General features: G+C 49.6%; 1 protein-coding gene across 5 annotated transcripts in view; it reads left to right on the forward strand.

Moving 5' to 3' along the window:
- The window catches only part of FAM135B (family with sequence similarity 135 member B), a 278,086-nt gene that overhangs the window by 136,927 nt on the left and 126,371 nt on the right, over positions 1 to 14,788 (forward strand). For all 5 annotated transcript variants that reach the window (XM_044244899.1, XM_044244898.1, XM_044244901.1 and 2 more), the window contains one exon: positions 6,232 to 6,311. In XM_044244899.1, the coding sequence (XP_044100834.1) occupies positions 6,232 to 6,311 (80 nt within the window). The remainder of the gene's footprint in view (positions 1 to 6,231; positions 6,312 to 14,788) is intronic.

Here is a 14,788-nt window from a genome sequence, read left to right on the forward strand (position 1 = left end):
TTATTGACATGACTACCCTGTCTTCCTCATTAGGGCAAAGAGATTTACCTTAGGACCAGTGGGTCTTTCGTTGTCAAGTTAGGTCATACAACCAGTCATTGTGGAGTTCCAGAGTTCACACTCATAACCATGTGCTTTATTTCCTCAGAAGCCTCAAAGAAAGAGGGTTATTTCTTAGCCATGTGGGCACAGCCATGTCAGAGCAAAGCATTACTCTTGTGTCCGCCATTTTGTATTACCAAGTACTATGTGCCACAGGCATCTCTGAACCTTGTCCCACCCAAGCAATCACCTTTCCCCTAGCCTCACCTCACTTATGAGGGTGGATAGATTGGGATCCCAGCTGGGGCATGGTGTCTGTTCCACACGTCTTAGTAACAATATTTTCTCTTTACTAAAATACTAAAGGTTGAGTGTCGTACTAAGGGCTGTACCTGCACGCCCCGTTTGCAGCATGTGACAATTCTGTGAGGCTAGTACAGATATCATTACCTGTGAGGAAGGAGGCTCAGAGAAGGAAAGTTACTATTTGAAGTTCATCTATTTGGCTGTGGGACCTAGGTGTTCTGACTCCAGAGTCTCAGTTTTGACCCAAACACAGCGATTTGTACTTTAAGGTTGGGTCACCTGTCTCTGGGTCAGAGTAGTTGTTGCATATCATGCCTAATATGAAAGTGATTGTAACAAAATGTCATAGATCTCTGTATTCCCATTATAGAATATCATTTCTAGTTTTGTTAGTTTCATAAAAATTGCATGTGGATTCTTAGTCACTCACAGAATTGTAGATGTTGGGAATGAATTATATAACCCAATGGTTTTGAAGGAGTCTCTGTTATTGGAATCAATCAGTCTTGCTTTCTTTATCTCTCTTTCTTTCATTCCTCTGACACTGATTGAATGCCAACTGTGCGCGAGCACCCTGTTAATTGCTGGAAATACAGAGATGAATAGGACCTGGTTCTCCTCCTCCAGCAGCTGGTGGCCGTGGATATTTCTATAGTCAACCAAGAACAAATGTTTATTAGATGCTTTTCTTTCCTTACACAGTGCTAAGATCTCTAAAGAGTATAAAGGAAGCAAGAGATAGCATTCCTTTTCTAAAGGTGCTTTTGAGAAAACAAAGGGAAATGCATTAGTGATCACAGGGAGAATGTGATTGGACTCCTGGTGATAATAGTGATGGGAGCTGAGGGGAACCTAATGAAGTTTAAAACACCTGCATTCGCCTCCCCAGATAAGAGCCTGGTTTACTCAAAGCACCCTGCATTTTAATCCCTAAAGTTTCCAATAACTAGCCATGTGACTGTAGGAAAATTACCTAACCTCTCTGAGTCAGTCTGTCTGTTGTTAACAAGGGACAGTCACTCCAGCATTAGCTTTGTTTGAGGAAGAAATCTGAAAGCCTGTATGTACCAGTTTACTATAATAAATTGCCACAAACTAAGTGGTCAAAACAACACAGATTTATAATCTATAACAACTCTGGAGGTCAGAAGTCTGAAATGAAACTCCCTAGGCTAAAACGTGGTTGTTACAAGAACCTTTGCGGAGGTTCTAGGGAAGAATTTGTCTCCTTACCTTTTCCAGGGCACGTAGGCCCCCTGCATTTTCGGGCTGATGGCATCAGTCATCTTTGAAGGCCGCAGGCCTTCAAAGGGAGGGACCTTCTCGTATCATGTTATTCTATCACTCTCTCTCCTACCCCCTTCTTCCATTTGGAAGAACGCTTGTGGTTACATTAGATGTACCTAGGAAATGCAGAATAATCCCGTTTCAAGGCCAGGGGGTCGGTATCCTTAATTCCACCTACAACCTTAATTCTCTGTTAAGGGTTCTGGAGTAGAGGACACAACTGTCTTCGGAAGGGGCATTATTCTGCCTACCACGTTATGTAAAGGGCACAGTTTATGCCATTCTTACAGATGGAAGCCCGTAAGGTTAAACATGAGTATATATATTTATATCCCAAAAAGTCACTTGCAAATCAAGACGATCATGCTGGCACAGTGCCCGAAGGTTTCCCCCTCCCGGGCTCCACTTCCTTCTTCCGTCCTTACTGCATCTCCCTCCCCCACCCCTTGCTTACCTCCCAAGGACTGGAGCCAGCGTCTCCCTTCTTCGTAGCATCTTCGTGAATGACCCCGGCTGGAAGAAGGTGCATTTAAGGTGGTTAAAGGAAATCCATGCGGGAAGTAATAGGGCCATGCCTGGAGATGTGCTAACACTATTTACTGAATGTGTTGAACGTGGACAAATCCCTTCATCTCCGGGGTGGGAGGGGGTTCATCTTTAAGATGGAAATGATAGTAAGGATATCAAAGGTTTCCTGCAGGGATCAAACGATATCATGTATGCCAGGTAGGACATGTGGTTTATGGATTCATGACCTGGCAGACATTCATGCCAGATACAAGAGAATTACTAAAGGGGTTTAAGCATTCTGTTTAATCAGGGCAGAGCCCAATCGGGCCAGCCTAATTGACACATTTTTTTTAACCTGTGCCTCTAACGCATCTGAAGTTCAAAATGATGACTGGTCCCTTGAAGTGAGATTGGGGAACGTCAAGGGGTTTTAAGGAATAGGGACTCGGGCAGTGTTTTGGAATTGGTTATAAAAGGATTTAATCTATGCAATAAAACGTGATTCCCATGAGGTGTTGCAGCCAAAAGTTAAAAAACAAAAAAACAAAAACAAAAACACCCACTTATCTCTGGATTAGAATGTTGACTGCCCTTTGCTACTGGATAAGTCGTTCCATATTTCCAGTGTCTTCTCTGGGTAGCCCCTGAGATGATGCTTTCTCCCACAGAGGATTTACAGAGGCCGCAGCAGGATTGCCTCCGGGACGTTCTGGGTCCGGGCCCTGGCAAGGGGTGCTGGGTAAGCCTTGAGCGCAACTCCAGCTGCTCCAAGCACCGCCTGGCAGAAAAGTGACAGATGGCCTCGGGGAAGGGGTGACCCATTTTGTGTTCAGAGAAGAAGCCGTTAGAATCTTAAACCCGGAGGTGGATGGGACTGTTGAACCGCAGGGGTCTTTTCATTAACAAAGCACCCGAAGCGACCTCCTGTGTTTGTGTCCATCAGCCTTTGCTGGTGATGGGCGCGTGGGGAGTCTGCGGCCCACGCGTTCCGTTCTGCCGACAACGGAGCAGTTATGCCTCTTGTTACTGTCATTAATTGGTGAAGCAACAGCACATTTCAAAGATGTTTTATTAAAAATCCAAATTTCTGTCTTCCCTTGAAAACCCCCAAAGGTCTAGCAACACACAGTCAGCCTTTCCGCACAGTGGTGATTAGCGACAGCCAGGGAGCAGCGTCTCCTGTGGATGGGCGGGAAGTGTCCATCCTGCCTCAGTCTCCCTCACACAGATTTGTGAGCTGGTTTGTGATTGTGCTTCCCCCATGGATTTCTTGATGGTCGTCAAGTGCCTCCGTGTAATGAGCTGTTGCTCCCCGAGGAAAGAGAGTGAGGGGCTGGGAGCCCTTGGTCACGGTGTGTTTATCAGCTGATCCAGACGTCACCTTGACTGAAGTGTGTTTCTGTATTAGGCAGCACTATCTATCTGTCTGTCTGTCTCTGCATCGTCTATCATCTGTTTCTCCATCCTCTGTCTATCATCCGTCTGTCATGCGTCCATCATCTACGTCTTTATCACTCTATTGTCTCTCATCTGTCTCTCTCTATCTTTGATCTACTAGCATTGAGCTCATGGCCAGGGGCACGGTCCGAGCGCAGCTCATCTAATACGCTGTCTTTGCCGGTGTCCTCCACTTAGGGACATGAGACAGCACTTCCGCTCTACACTAGGGGCATTTTAAGTAGCAGAGTCACCCACAAAAAGCCCAGAAATGCAAAGAAAAAGAAGTGGCACTAAACAGACTGCAGAGGACATGTGTTTCCAGCATGAGAACTGAAAACAGAGGTAGTGTGGTCCGCTTGAGCTCAGGTGAAGCAGGTGCACAGGGGCGTCAGCCCTCGCACATTTGGAGGCACATCTGGAGGCATGTCTGAGCGGCTGCAGAGCCCCCGAGTCCCGGGTGTGGGGTTGTAGATACGAGTTACCACGTAGGTCAGTCCACACATACGGAATCTGTAAGTAACGAGGGTCACCTGCCTGTGACTGGTCCATATTTTCTCTCATCATGTGGCTTGTCTGACACGCCTGTCAATGGTACACACAGCAGAACACAGGTGTGTAGGTCTTGGTGAAGTCCAGTTTTTCAGCTTTTTGTGTGGATCACGCTTCCGGTGTGGATTAAGAACTCATCCCTTATCCCTAGATCTTAAAACTTTCTTTTACTTTTCTTCCTGAAGGTTTAGTTGTTTTACATTTTGCACGCAAATTTCTGATCCCCTTTGAATTAATTTTTGTAGAAGGTGAGCTTTTTGTTTGGTTCTGGTTTGATTTGATTTTTCCCTATGGATAGATAACTAATCGCTTCAGGACCATTGATTGGGAAGGGTACCTTTCCTCCGTTGAATGGCTCTTGAACCTTTGTCAGAAATCATTTGAGCAAACGTGTGCCCTCATGACTGCGGGGTGGGGGTAGAAACTCGGGCCCCCACATAGTCTGTACTTAGAAAAGGTGGGGTTCTCATCACCGTCTGTTAGTAGTGAGAATCCGGCTCCCTCCTCAAAGATCTTACCTTTGCCAGGTGAGGAAGCTGCCTCGTTCAAGGTTGGCAGTGGTGGGCATCAAAGCTCTTATGTGGCTTTTGCTCGTATGGATGGAGATGAGGCCACAGTTTTTCTACGTACTATGGCTGAAGTACAACCACTATTGTCTAAAAGTTTTCTGTCTTGCCCCTTTTCTGGCACTTTGTCTAGAAAAAAACGGGCATTTTTGTTAGAGTTTTTTGTTTATTTGTTTTCATCTGCAGCCATTAGAATTTCTGGGTGGTTAGTTTCTCTCTGGGATTTACAAGGCAGAAATGCAGAGAACTCACCCTCTGGACCTTAGGTTCTTAGACTGTTGGCTTTCTTTTCATCTGTAAAAACCTTTTGTTTATTTTATATACGTCGTCTAGAAGTTTCAGTTGTATGTAGTGGGAAGGGGGTGGGGAAAAGTGTGTCTACTCCATCTTTCCTGGAAGCAGATGTCATCGCTCGCCCTTCCTTCCTTCCTTCCTTCCTTTCTTTCTTTCTTTCTTTCTTTCTTTCTTTCTTTCTTTCTTTCTTTCTTTCTTTCTTTCATAGTCCTAATTTGACAGATACAGAAACATGCTCAGAGAAGTTGTATGGTGTATTCAAAAGCACACAGCTCCCAAATGATGTCACCCGAACTCCAGCTGTGAATCCAGCACTGGTGCCTTGCTCCGTATCTCCTCTGCTTATCTCACATGTGCACACACACACACACACACACACACACACACGACAAACACAAGCCTGTCAACAGAACCTTCTATAAGTATATTCACCGTACAGTGTCTCCCAAGCCATAAGCTCAATGAACCAGCAGAGATCCATGAATTCATGGTTCATTTTACTTCTATTTCACATTGTTTTAATTCACATCCCCTCTCACAGTGGGCTTGACATTGGTGGGAGGGGACAACAGTGTGGCGCCAGGGCTGTTCCTGAGTGCTTGCGAGCACAAGAGCCATTACCTGCCCAGGCAGGGACCTGGGGAAAGTGCTTCTGCATCTGTGGCAGAAGGGGGCAGCTAGGAGGGTTACTGATAGTCTGGGAACCTGCATGATGTCCTGAAATGATGGAGTTTGGAAATGGGAGTAGCGTCTTACAAATAAGGGCCCAGAAATATGCTGGAAAAGTGGTTGGTAAGACCCCCAGGAATGACAGCCCAGCTGCTGTGTTTCTAAAGGAAGAGTTTGTGTTACAACCTGACAGCGACTCAGTTTATGTACGGATTTCGCACTGTGCATTAAAGCTTTATTTTCCCATAGAATGGACTTTCCTGACTAAACAGAAGCCATGCCCCTTAATGCACCTGTGCTCTATGGCCAACCCATCCCTCCCTCTCCCCGATACCACCAACCTGGCATATGTCTCCGATGATCTCACTTCAACTCAACTTCCTGTCTCTATCCTGGTTCTGTCTTATCCCTCTCCCACAGTCCCTCCTTGATGCCAAACGACCGTGCATACTGCCTAGACACTTCCCTGGTTTCCTTTGGACTTTAAGAGTAAGTCCAGGTACTTTTAGAAGAAGCCAACAGTAAGGAGTCTGGTCTTCATCTGCCTGTTCTCTGTTCTTTTCCTTAGGTATTACCAGATCCGAGTGACCTTGAAGGTGTCCTCAAGGATCCCCCACAGACTGAGCGCCTCCATCGTCGGGCAGACAGGTGAGCAGGAAGACGGCAGCGGGGCCCTTGTTTTCCACGGGTGGACCATCAGTTATGACTCCATGCCCGTGCAGAGCGGAGTGCAGCGTTCAGAGCGACATTCAGTAAATCGTGTTGAATGTTGGATGAGTTTGGAAAGGGAGGCCCACTCGTGGTGTAGCCATGAGTGTATGTTGTTGCAAGGGGAACCTGGCTGAAGGAAAACGCGCTCTCCCAGGGAAAAACCTGGCTGTGAAGGGTTGGCTGGAGTCCAGTCGGAGAGGAAGACGATGGCAAATGGCATCCTGTTGTCAATCCCGATAAGCAGCTAGTTACAGGGACTGAGTAAGTTGGCAGGTGTGGTAGTGCTTCCCAGGCCCAAGGAGGAGTCAGAATCAACACTCCCGGCTTGGGGAGAAGGATGGCCAAGGACAGCCCAGGTTCTGACTTGGAGGAGGCTGGGTGATTAGTGGGATCCAGGACTCCCAGCCGCAGGTGCTTTGTGTAATGGAGTGTTGAGTCCAAAATAAAGACCTTGTTACATAAGAGGTAAGGACAGGCACCAAGAGGAAATACTTACATTAGTCTATTTGGGTAAATGTGTAGATCAGTCACATCCTCACAAGGAGAAGTGACGGAAGGGGCTCCTGGGGGGCTCAGTGAGTTAGGTATCTGCCTTTGGCTCCGGTCGTGATCTCGGGGTCCTGAGGCTGGGCCCGGTGGTGGGCTCCCTGACCAGTGGGCCATCTGCTTCTCTCTCTCTCCCTCTTTCCCTTCCTGTAGCTTGCTTGCTCTCTCTCTCTCTTTCTTCCTCTCTCTCAAATAAATAAAATCTTTAAAAACAAAACAATAAACCTGTATGGATGGAAGATAAGGTAAGGAGATAAAAAGAACTATGGAAAATCTGCTTAACTTTAAAGATACAAATAGACGTAGTGAAGATTGGTATAGACAAAAAATCCGGTAGAGTCGAAAGCTCTGCTCATAGCTACTCTTCAAAGAATTTCCTTTGGAATTTCCCTGGCAATTGGCTCACTTTGTTATGGGCAGTGATATTACGGTGAATGGAATTACAGGCACTGAAATCCCCCCAGGCTGGGGATAGAGATGCTGGAGTCTGCTTAGTTCCACCTGCAGGGGTGTGGACGGTGTGGGAACGAGCAGCCTACCCAGACCACACAGGAGGACGTCAGGGACTGATGGTGGTTCGTGGGCAGCAGCTTGATCAGAGCCTGTGGTCTAGATAGAGAAGACGCTGGAGACCACCTGCTCCTCCTCGGACTCTAGGCAGAGTTCAGTGTTGAGTCCTAGGCGAGTCACCCCATTCCCAGGGTGTCCTTGTCTTCCGCTCTGCTCCTCTCTCCAGGGAAGGAATCGGGTGACCGAGAATGGTGGGCACCTGGTCCCCCGTGTCCTGTGTGCCCTCAGGAAGCCTGCGGTTCCCTGCTCACCCCTGCCTGGGTAGCGCCCCATCTCCATCCACTTCTTGCCAGAAGGAGGTTGGTTTGATTGGCAGAGGGGGTAGGAATCCTGCCATTGCCTGAGTTCCTGTGTGACCCAAGGCACTGGCAACTGGAAATCGAATTTCCTTACTCGAAAAATGGGGATACAAAACCCATCCTCTGCAGCGTTCTTGTCTTGGAGATTATAATGGAGAAGGACATTTTACATTCACAGAGATTATACATGTCCGTTTCCAGGAGAGTAACTGGCCCAGTGTCAGTGTCCAGTGTCAGTGTCCATCAGTCCGACCCGTGAGTGGCCACACAGTCAGGGCTGCAGGGCTGGGTCCGTCCTCAGGGATGAAGCTGGGACCTGGAATCCGGGCGGGATCCATGCCCCAGCCCACCTGCTCACAGCCATCCCCAGGTTCCTGACAAGGGCTCCGTTCCTTCCCCATGACTCTAGAGCCCGAGATCCATTCCCTCATCTGTGGAGCCTTCTCTTGGAGCTGGCGGTCCCCACCCACCACCATGAGGACCAGAGGGCTGCCTGACATCCAGCTGCTGGCAGAGCCCAGGAGGGGCTTGGGGAGAGGAGCACTTTGCCACACAGAAACAAAGACAAATGAAATGCAGTTTGGGGGAGGAAAAAAACAAAAACAAAACAAAAACAAAAGAAACCATTTTTTTCTTCTTTGGTCTGGTTTGACCCAGGGCTAATTGGGGCACACTTGCTGTGCCCGCGGAATATAGAGGAACGTACTATTCAAAGTGGAAGGCTAACGTGGAGGCCAGCAACCACCACCATAGGGTTACCCCATGAGGGAGCAAGAGAGTGTTGGTGATTCCTTACTCGAGGAGAATTTCCAGGGGCATTATTTTCAGATAGATGTCCCCACACTGCCGTGCACGCCGACACTCAGTGGTTGAGAACCGCAATTTATTCTCGATGGTTTGAGCCGGCTGGGCTCAGCCAGGTCGTTCACGTGCTGCTTTCTGCGAGATTTCTGCAGACAGCATGGATTGTCGGGGGTCATGACATCAGACGTGTCTGATGCTCAGTTGGGGTGGCCAGACTCTCGAGGGAGCCGCTGGGTTTCCTTCTCCGGTTGGGGGGGGGGCAACCGCTTACGCCGTGGCTCAGTTCACAGAAAGAGGGGGCAGTGGGGCTGGGGGAGAAGGGAGAGCCTCGGTCTCTGACAGGCTGGCTGGGAACTGGCACAGGGTCCCTTCCCCACATCCCCACATGGCAACGGTCAAGGCCAGGGGCAAGGCCGTCCACCGTCAAGGGGAGGGAAATGTGCTCCGTTCCTGGTGAGGTGCCCTCTGCAGGCATGGTGATGAAGGCAGTGTTTAAGGTCATGTCTGCATACAGTTAACCGGACATGATTTCCTTCACCTGCTTACAGTTCTAAGGAAGCAGAAAGAAAGGAAAATAGATGTTTGGACGATGAAGTATGATATACTGAGAAACAACCCAAAGGAGTCAAAGTGTGTGGGACCTAATGTTGTCTTTGACACTCTTGTGTCTTGCAGGGACACAATGGAGTGGTCTTGAAGGCACAAATGGTTTCATTTGGCTGTTTTGTCCCATTTATCTCTAAAACGGAAGAGAAAAAGGTTGCTGTGTCTAGAGATGCAGAATTCAGTAGTGTTGAGAACCGGGCTCTGGGCTTTCCTGGCCCCAGCCCTGCTTCCAATACTTGCCCACCAACACTAGAAACGTTTTTTCGGTTTGATGGATTGATGGATTGATTTGGGGCTCCTCACCCATATAGTGGGGTTTGTAAGAGGTACCGACCTCCAGGTTTGTGCTAAGGATCAAATGAATTATGCAAGGAAATGCTTGCAACAGTGCCTGGTACCGAGTAAGCTCACGGTACCTGTTGGCTGGGGTCCGTGTCTCCATTGTGCACACAGTGGTGGTTCACTTAGCAGCACTCTGCCCCGGGCGGGTCCCTGGGACACAGCGCTAGGGATGGGAGGCTGCCTTGCTGCTTTGGAGGAGCTCACAGTCCTCCGAGGGAGGTGGAGAAGTGTCCCACGAGTCCAGCAGAGGCAGACATTGAGATGGGGTCCCAAGTATGATCTGGAATTGGGAGCAGAGGTTGGCTCAGCCCACAGAAGGTAGGGAAGGGTGATATGGGCATATATAGCAAAACGACTGGGGCCTGCGTGGCGCAGGGGTGAGCACAGGGTGGGAGAGAGGAAGGGGCAGCCAAGGGGGGAGAGAAACGGTGGGGCCAGGGGCCAGGGTGTCAAGTCACGCTGACCAAACTTGCAGGCTTCCTTGCCGTGGGTTGGCTCAATGAAATGAGAACGTTCCAGAGACACAAACCCTGCTTTGTTCAAACGTGAGATGTTGTCTCATAAATGAAGTGGCAGAATTAGACATTTTTGCTGTCTTCTTCCACGTAGCTGTCTCCTGGTAGCCACAGTTTTAGTGAAGCAGACGATTTATTAGATACTCATTCTTGATGCGAAACAAATGTTCGTCGAATGTTCCGGGCTTGACGTTTATGGTTGGATTCTGTAAATAAGAGAAAACTAATAACGCCCCATGTGAAATGCAGCATTCCCTGCCCACCATTGTGTTTTCTCTTTTCAGTATGTTTTGAAAAAATAACTTGGGGAAGGTTTCTTCTTGTCTAGTGAGCTGCGTATCTCATAGAATAGACTGTCATGGCTCTGAACTCAGAAGGGATCGTCCCCCAGGCATTCTGGAAAATCCCAGCATTCCAGAACAGACACGCATGCAGTCAGCTGACTTCACAGCCGGAGTGACCGGTGTCCCATCTGCTCCTGGAACTGGGGGCAGGGCAGAAAGGGGGCTTCTGCTCTATGGACATGGCGGCAGTGGGGGGTGTTTGGCCTGGCATCCAGTGAGAATCTGAAGTCCACAGAACCTTGGTCACCACCGGAAATAGCAAAATGTAAATTACAGGTGATCCCGTAAGCCCGCCGAGGCCAGGACATCTCTGGGCTGTCCCTAAACCATTCAGGTGCCTCCAACAAAGCAACGTACCTGGGACCCAAGAGACACAGGGATGAATTTTGGTCACTTAATATGTGAGGCTTCAGGTGTGACAGGAAAAGAACCCAGAAGTGAGAAATTTTAAAACGTGATTCTCTTGACTCGGAGCCTTGCTTACCTTTTCTGGGTCTACCAGATGGTCACCTCTTGTCTCCTGAGGTCAAGGCTGTGAGGAACTGACATCCGTGCCTATGGATAAGTATTATACTTGCTTAATTATGACTATTTCCTTCCACTACGATGGTGCTATGTCATAGCTTTTGCTGTCTCTTCCTCCCTGGAGGTGTTAGAAAATGTTCCCGTGGGGTGGGGAGGGGATGACCACCGAAGTCATGGAGGACAACTTCAGGCTGCTGAGCTGGGCACAAAAAAGGCACCTGCTCAACACGGCTCATCGAAGCCCGAGAGAAGATAGCATGGAAATTGTGGAAATGTATACAAATTAGCATGATTAGTTTTAGTGCTGTTTTGAGAGGTGATTTCCATTAAGTAGAAGCATTTAAGAGTTTCATCATGGAGGGGGCGGGGGGGGCATTTATTCCTTAAATGAATTAATCTAATTTCTTTTCAGCATCCATTAAAGTGCACCTAACTATCAAATATGCCTGTTTTCATGGGGAATACTAAGCAGGTCCAACAGTCACACTCCCGGGCTCTGAGTAGTCCCTGGGTCCGGAGGAGAGGGCTGCTCAGGGCCACCAGAAGGAGGTCTCTGTTGGAGCCGGGACTATGGTCCCACCTGCTCAGCCTCTGAGTGCAGCGGTCACCTCAGAACCGCGAAAGCCCAGGTCCCTCTGTTTTGATCCTGGGCAGGGCAGGAGTCTGCTCTGCCAGATGGCTCTGTGACCCCACTGTCCCTGGGCCAAGCCTGGTGTCGCTTCCCCTTTGTCCTTGAGATGTCATCTTTAAGCCTGCTTGCCCTACAAGGCCGTCCTCTGGAAGCCCTCCCCAGGCAGCTCTGTCTCTGCCTCTGCTCTCACTGTTCCTTCCACTCTGAAAGCCTGTCCCTCCTTCTCTCCGCTCGGGTCCAGGATATTGGCAGAAAGAGCCGATGCAGCTCCCGGGAAGGTGTTGTCCCACCGCATCGAAATGACCTGCTCCCCATCTGAGCGTCCTTCTCACAACTGCGTACACACGCGTACCTTCCCCGTTGCCCTGCTTCTCCCGCACCCTTGCGGTGCGCTTTTCCTTCCGTGGCGCCTGTCACTTGGCTTGGCAGGACCACCACAGGCTGCAGGGAGGAGGACCTCCACTGGCTGCTGCAAGCACTTTGTTTAAGATTGGAACTTGCCCGAGCCTTTGAGTCCCGCTGTCCGTCGAGTTGTCCCCACTGCTGTCCGCACCCGTGATTCTTAGTACAGGGACAGGGAAGCCTTGTGCCAGGATGGGACAAGCTGAGATGTCACTCATGTCCCAGAGGCCCCTGCAGGAGTGGGCTGGCCCCCTTCTTGGGGGACCTTTGCTGAAAGGCACCCATGTCTGCCTCCTCCCGATCCCCGCCTTTCCCTGCCCTGTTGCTCTTAGTGGAGCACATCCATAATGAGTCACCAGTACATGGGCCTGGGTCTCTGGGTCTGCTGCTTTATCAGCTGTTTCCAGAAACCACTAGAAGTTGTATACCATTAGTTGTACTATAGGAAGTCGAGTGTGAAGTTAATTGAACCTGAGTTCATCTGAGTTCCTTGTGACCCTAGGCCAGGAGCCTCTGTGTATAGCCCCCTCTATAAACGGAGTATTGGAGATAGAAACAACCCCGTACGGCTCTTTTGGGGCTCGGGTGCTGGGCATGGATACACTGGGAGCCCCCAGGCGCACACACCCGCTCGTGGCCTCCCTGCTTCGATGCCCACCACATTTGGCAGGAATAATGTCCTAACCCACCAGAGCCAGTGCGCATTCTGTGGGGACACTCAGTGTCAGACCTCAGCTTCTGAAAGTTGGCCGTGTGAGAGGCCGTGGACGCGGAGCTTGCTGGTAGACCCCAGTCTCTCCGAGCTGAGACGCAGCGGTGCGGGAACTGAGTGACAATGACGAAGACAGTGATGAGGGCCCTGGAGGAGAGAGGCCTGGCAGCTCAGGGCTTGGGAAGCCTCTCTGGAGTGTGGGGGTGGGCTCAGTGCTCTCTTCCCAGGTCTGACTCCATCAGACACACCCAGACTCCAGAGGTCTTGACTTCTGGCCTGGGGTCATCAGGGCAAATCTTCTTGTGTTCAGAGAGCAAGGAGAGCTCCCCAGCAGGTCCTCAGGGCCTCAGACCACCTGGCAACGGCCCACCTGCCCTGCTGTTTCCCCCACACGGACTAAGACCCCTCCTCCAGGCAGCAGCACCACTGGCCTGCACCTGGGTGGGGCCAGCTTGCACCTGGGGAGCCTGGTGTAGGGACGGGCACCCACAGACACAGGCGAGGGTACGGGAAGCACCCCTGTTGCATCTGGCAGAGACGACGGGACACGAGCTTCAGAGAGGCCTTACTTGTGGGTCTCTAGGGCACCACACACACATGCTCTGCACCAGCCGGCCGGGTCCCACTCACACCGGGTGACCTCGAACCTGCTGCTGCCTTCCCCGGGCCTCATCTTCCGCCTCTGTAAAATGGGAGTCCTCCTCCTCACCCCTTCTTCGTGGAGTCGTGAGAATTGAAAATGTGGATGTTATGAAAGGGAGGTCGACCTCCCAAGCCCTCAGTACACACTGGCTATTTTAGTTTTATCGAAGAAGCCAGAATCAGCAGACACGGGTGAAATTTGTATGGACTGAAACAGTAGCCCTGATGGGTTTTTGCCTATCGTGTATTCTGAGACACGCTCCTTGCGTGTCTTCTGCGTGCCCCACACAGTTGCTGGAGTCTCTGAATTCCCAGAGCTCCCCCTCTGCCGCACAAACGCTGTCTTCCCTGGTGAACTCCTGTCACTGGGGGTTCCGAGCCGGGGTTTCCAGCATGGTTTGGGTCCCTGGCAATGGAGAGGGTATTGTAAGACGTGGACTCCTAGTCCTTCCAGTCTTACGGAAATGAGGCCGCTTTTTATCGTGAGTATTTTTGCGTGTATGTGTGGCTAGTTAGGGACGTGCCCAGATCGTCCGTGTGGAAGATGATGCTTACAACCCTGACACCATGTGGTCTAACTCTGTTCTGGCTTCCTGCTGCCTGTCCCACCGCCTGGAACATGGCCGGTGTCCCTGTATGTTTACTGAACTGCTGACTGAGAGACCGGGCAGTGGAGCTTGGACCCAAGAAAGAGAGAAAAGAAGGCGAATTCCATGTAGTTAATTTACCCCAAAGATACAGATGTCGTGAAAAGAAGGGCCATCTGTACCCCAATGTTTATAGCAGCAATGGCCACAGTCGCCAAACTATGGAAAGAACCAAGATGCCCTTCAACGGATGAATGGATAAGGAAGATGTGGTCCATATACACTATGGAGTATGATGCCTCCATCAGAAAGGACGAATATCCAACTTTTGTGGCAACATGGACGGGACTGGAAGAGATTATGCTGAGTGAAATCAGTCAAGCAGAGAGAGTCAATTATCATATGGTTTCACTCATTTGTGGAGCATAACCAATAGCATGGAGGACAAGGGGCGTTAGAGAGTAGTAGGGAATTTGGGTAAATTGGAAGGGGAGGTGAACCATGAGAGACTATGGACTCTGAAAAACAGTCTGAGGGGTCTGAAGTGGCGGGGGGGTGGGAGGTTGGGGTACCAGGTGGTGGGTATTATAGAGGGCACAGCTTGCATGGAGCACTGGGTGTGGTGAAAAAATAATGAATACTGTTTTTCTGAAAATAAATAAATTGGGAAAAAAAAAATAAATTATAAAAAAAAAAAAAAAAAAAACACAGTTTGCTCTCAAAGACTCTGCGATAACAGGGAGGAAGTATCTCAAAGGAAAAGTTGCTGGTTTTGGTTCTCAATGAATAGTCATTAAGCTGTTGTTAAAAAAAAAAAAAGAAAAAGAAATAATTATTTGGAGAATAGCCAAGTGGCCAAGAGGCCAGACAACCTCCCTGTGATTTGGCC

This window comes from Neovison vison, chromosome 4, assembly GCF_020171115.1.
Source record: "Neovison vison isolate M4711 chromosome 4, ASM_NN_V1, whole genome shotgun sequence".
Lineage (NCBI taxonomy): Eukaryota > Metazoa > Chordata > Mammalia > Carnivora > Mustelidae > Neogale > Neogale vison.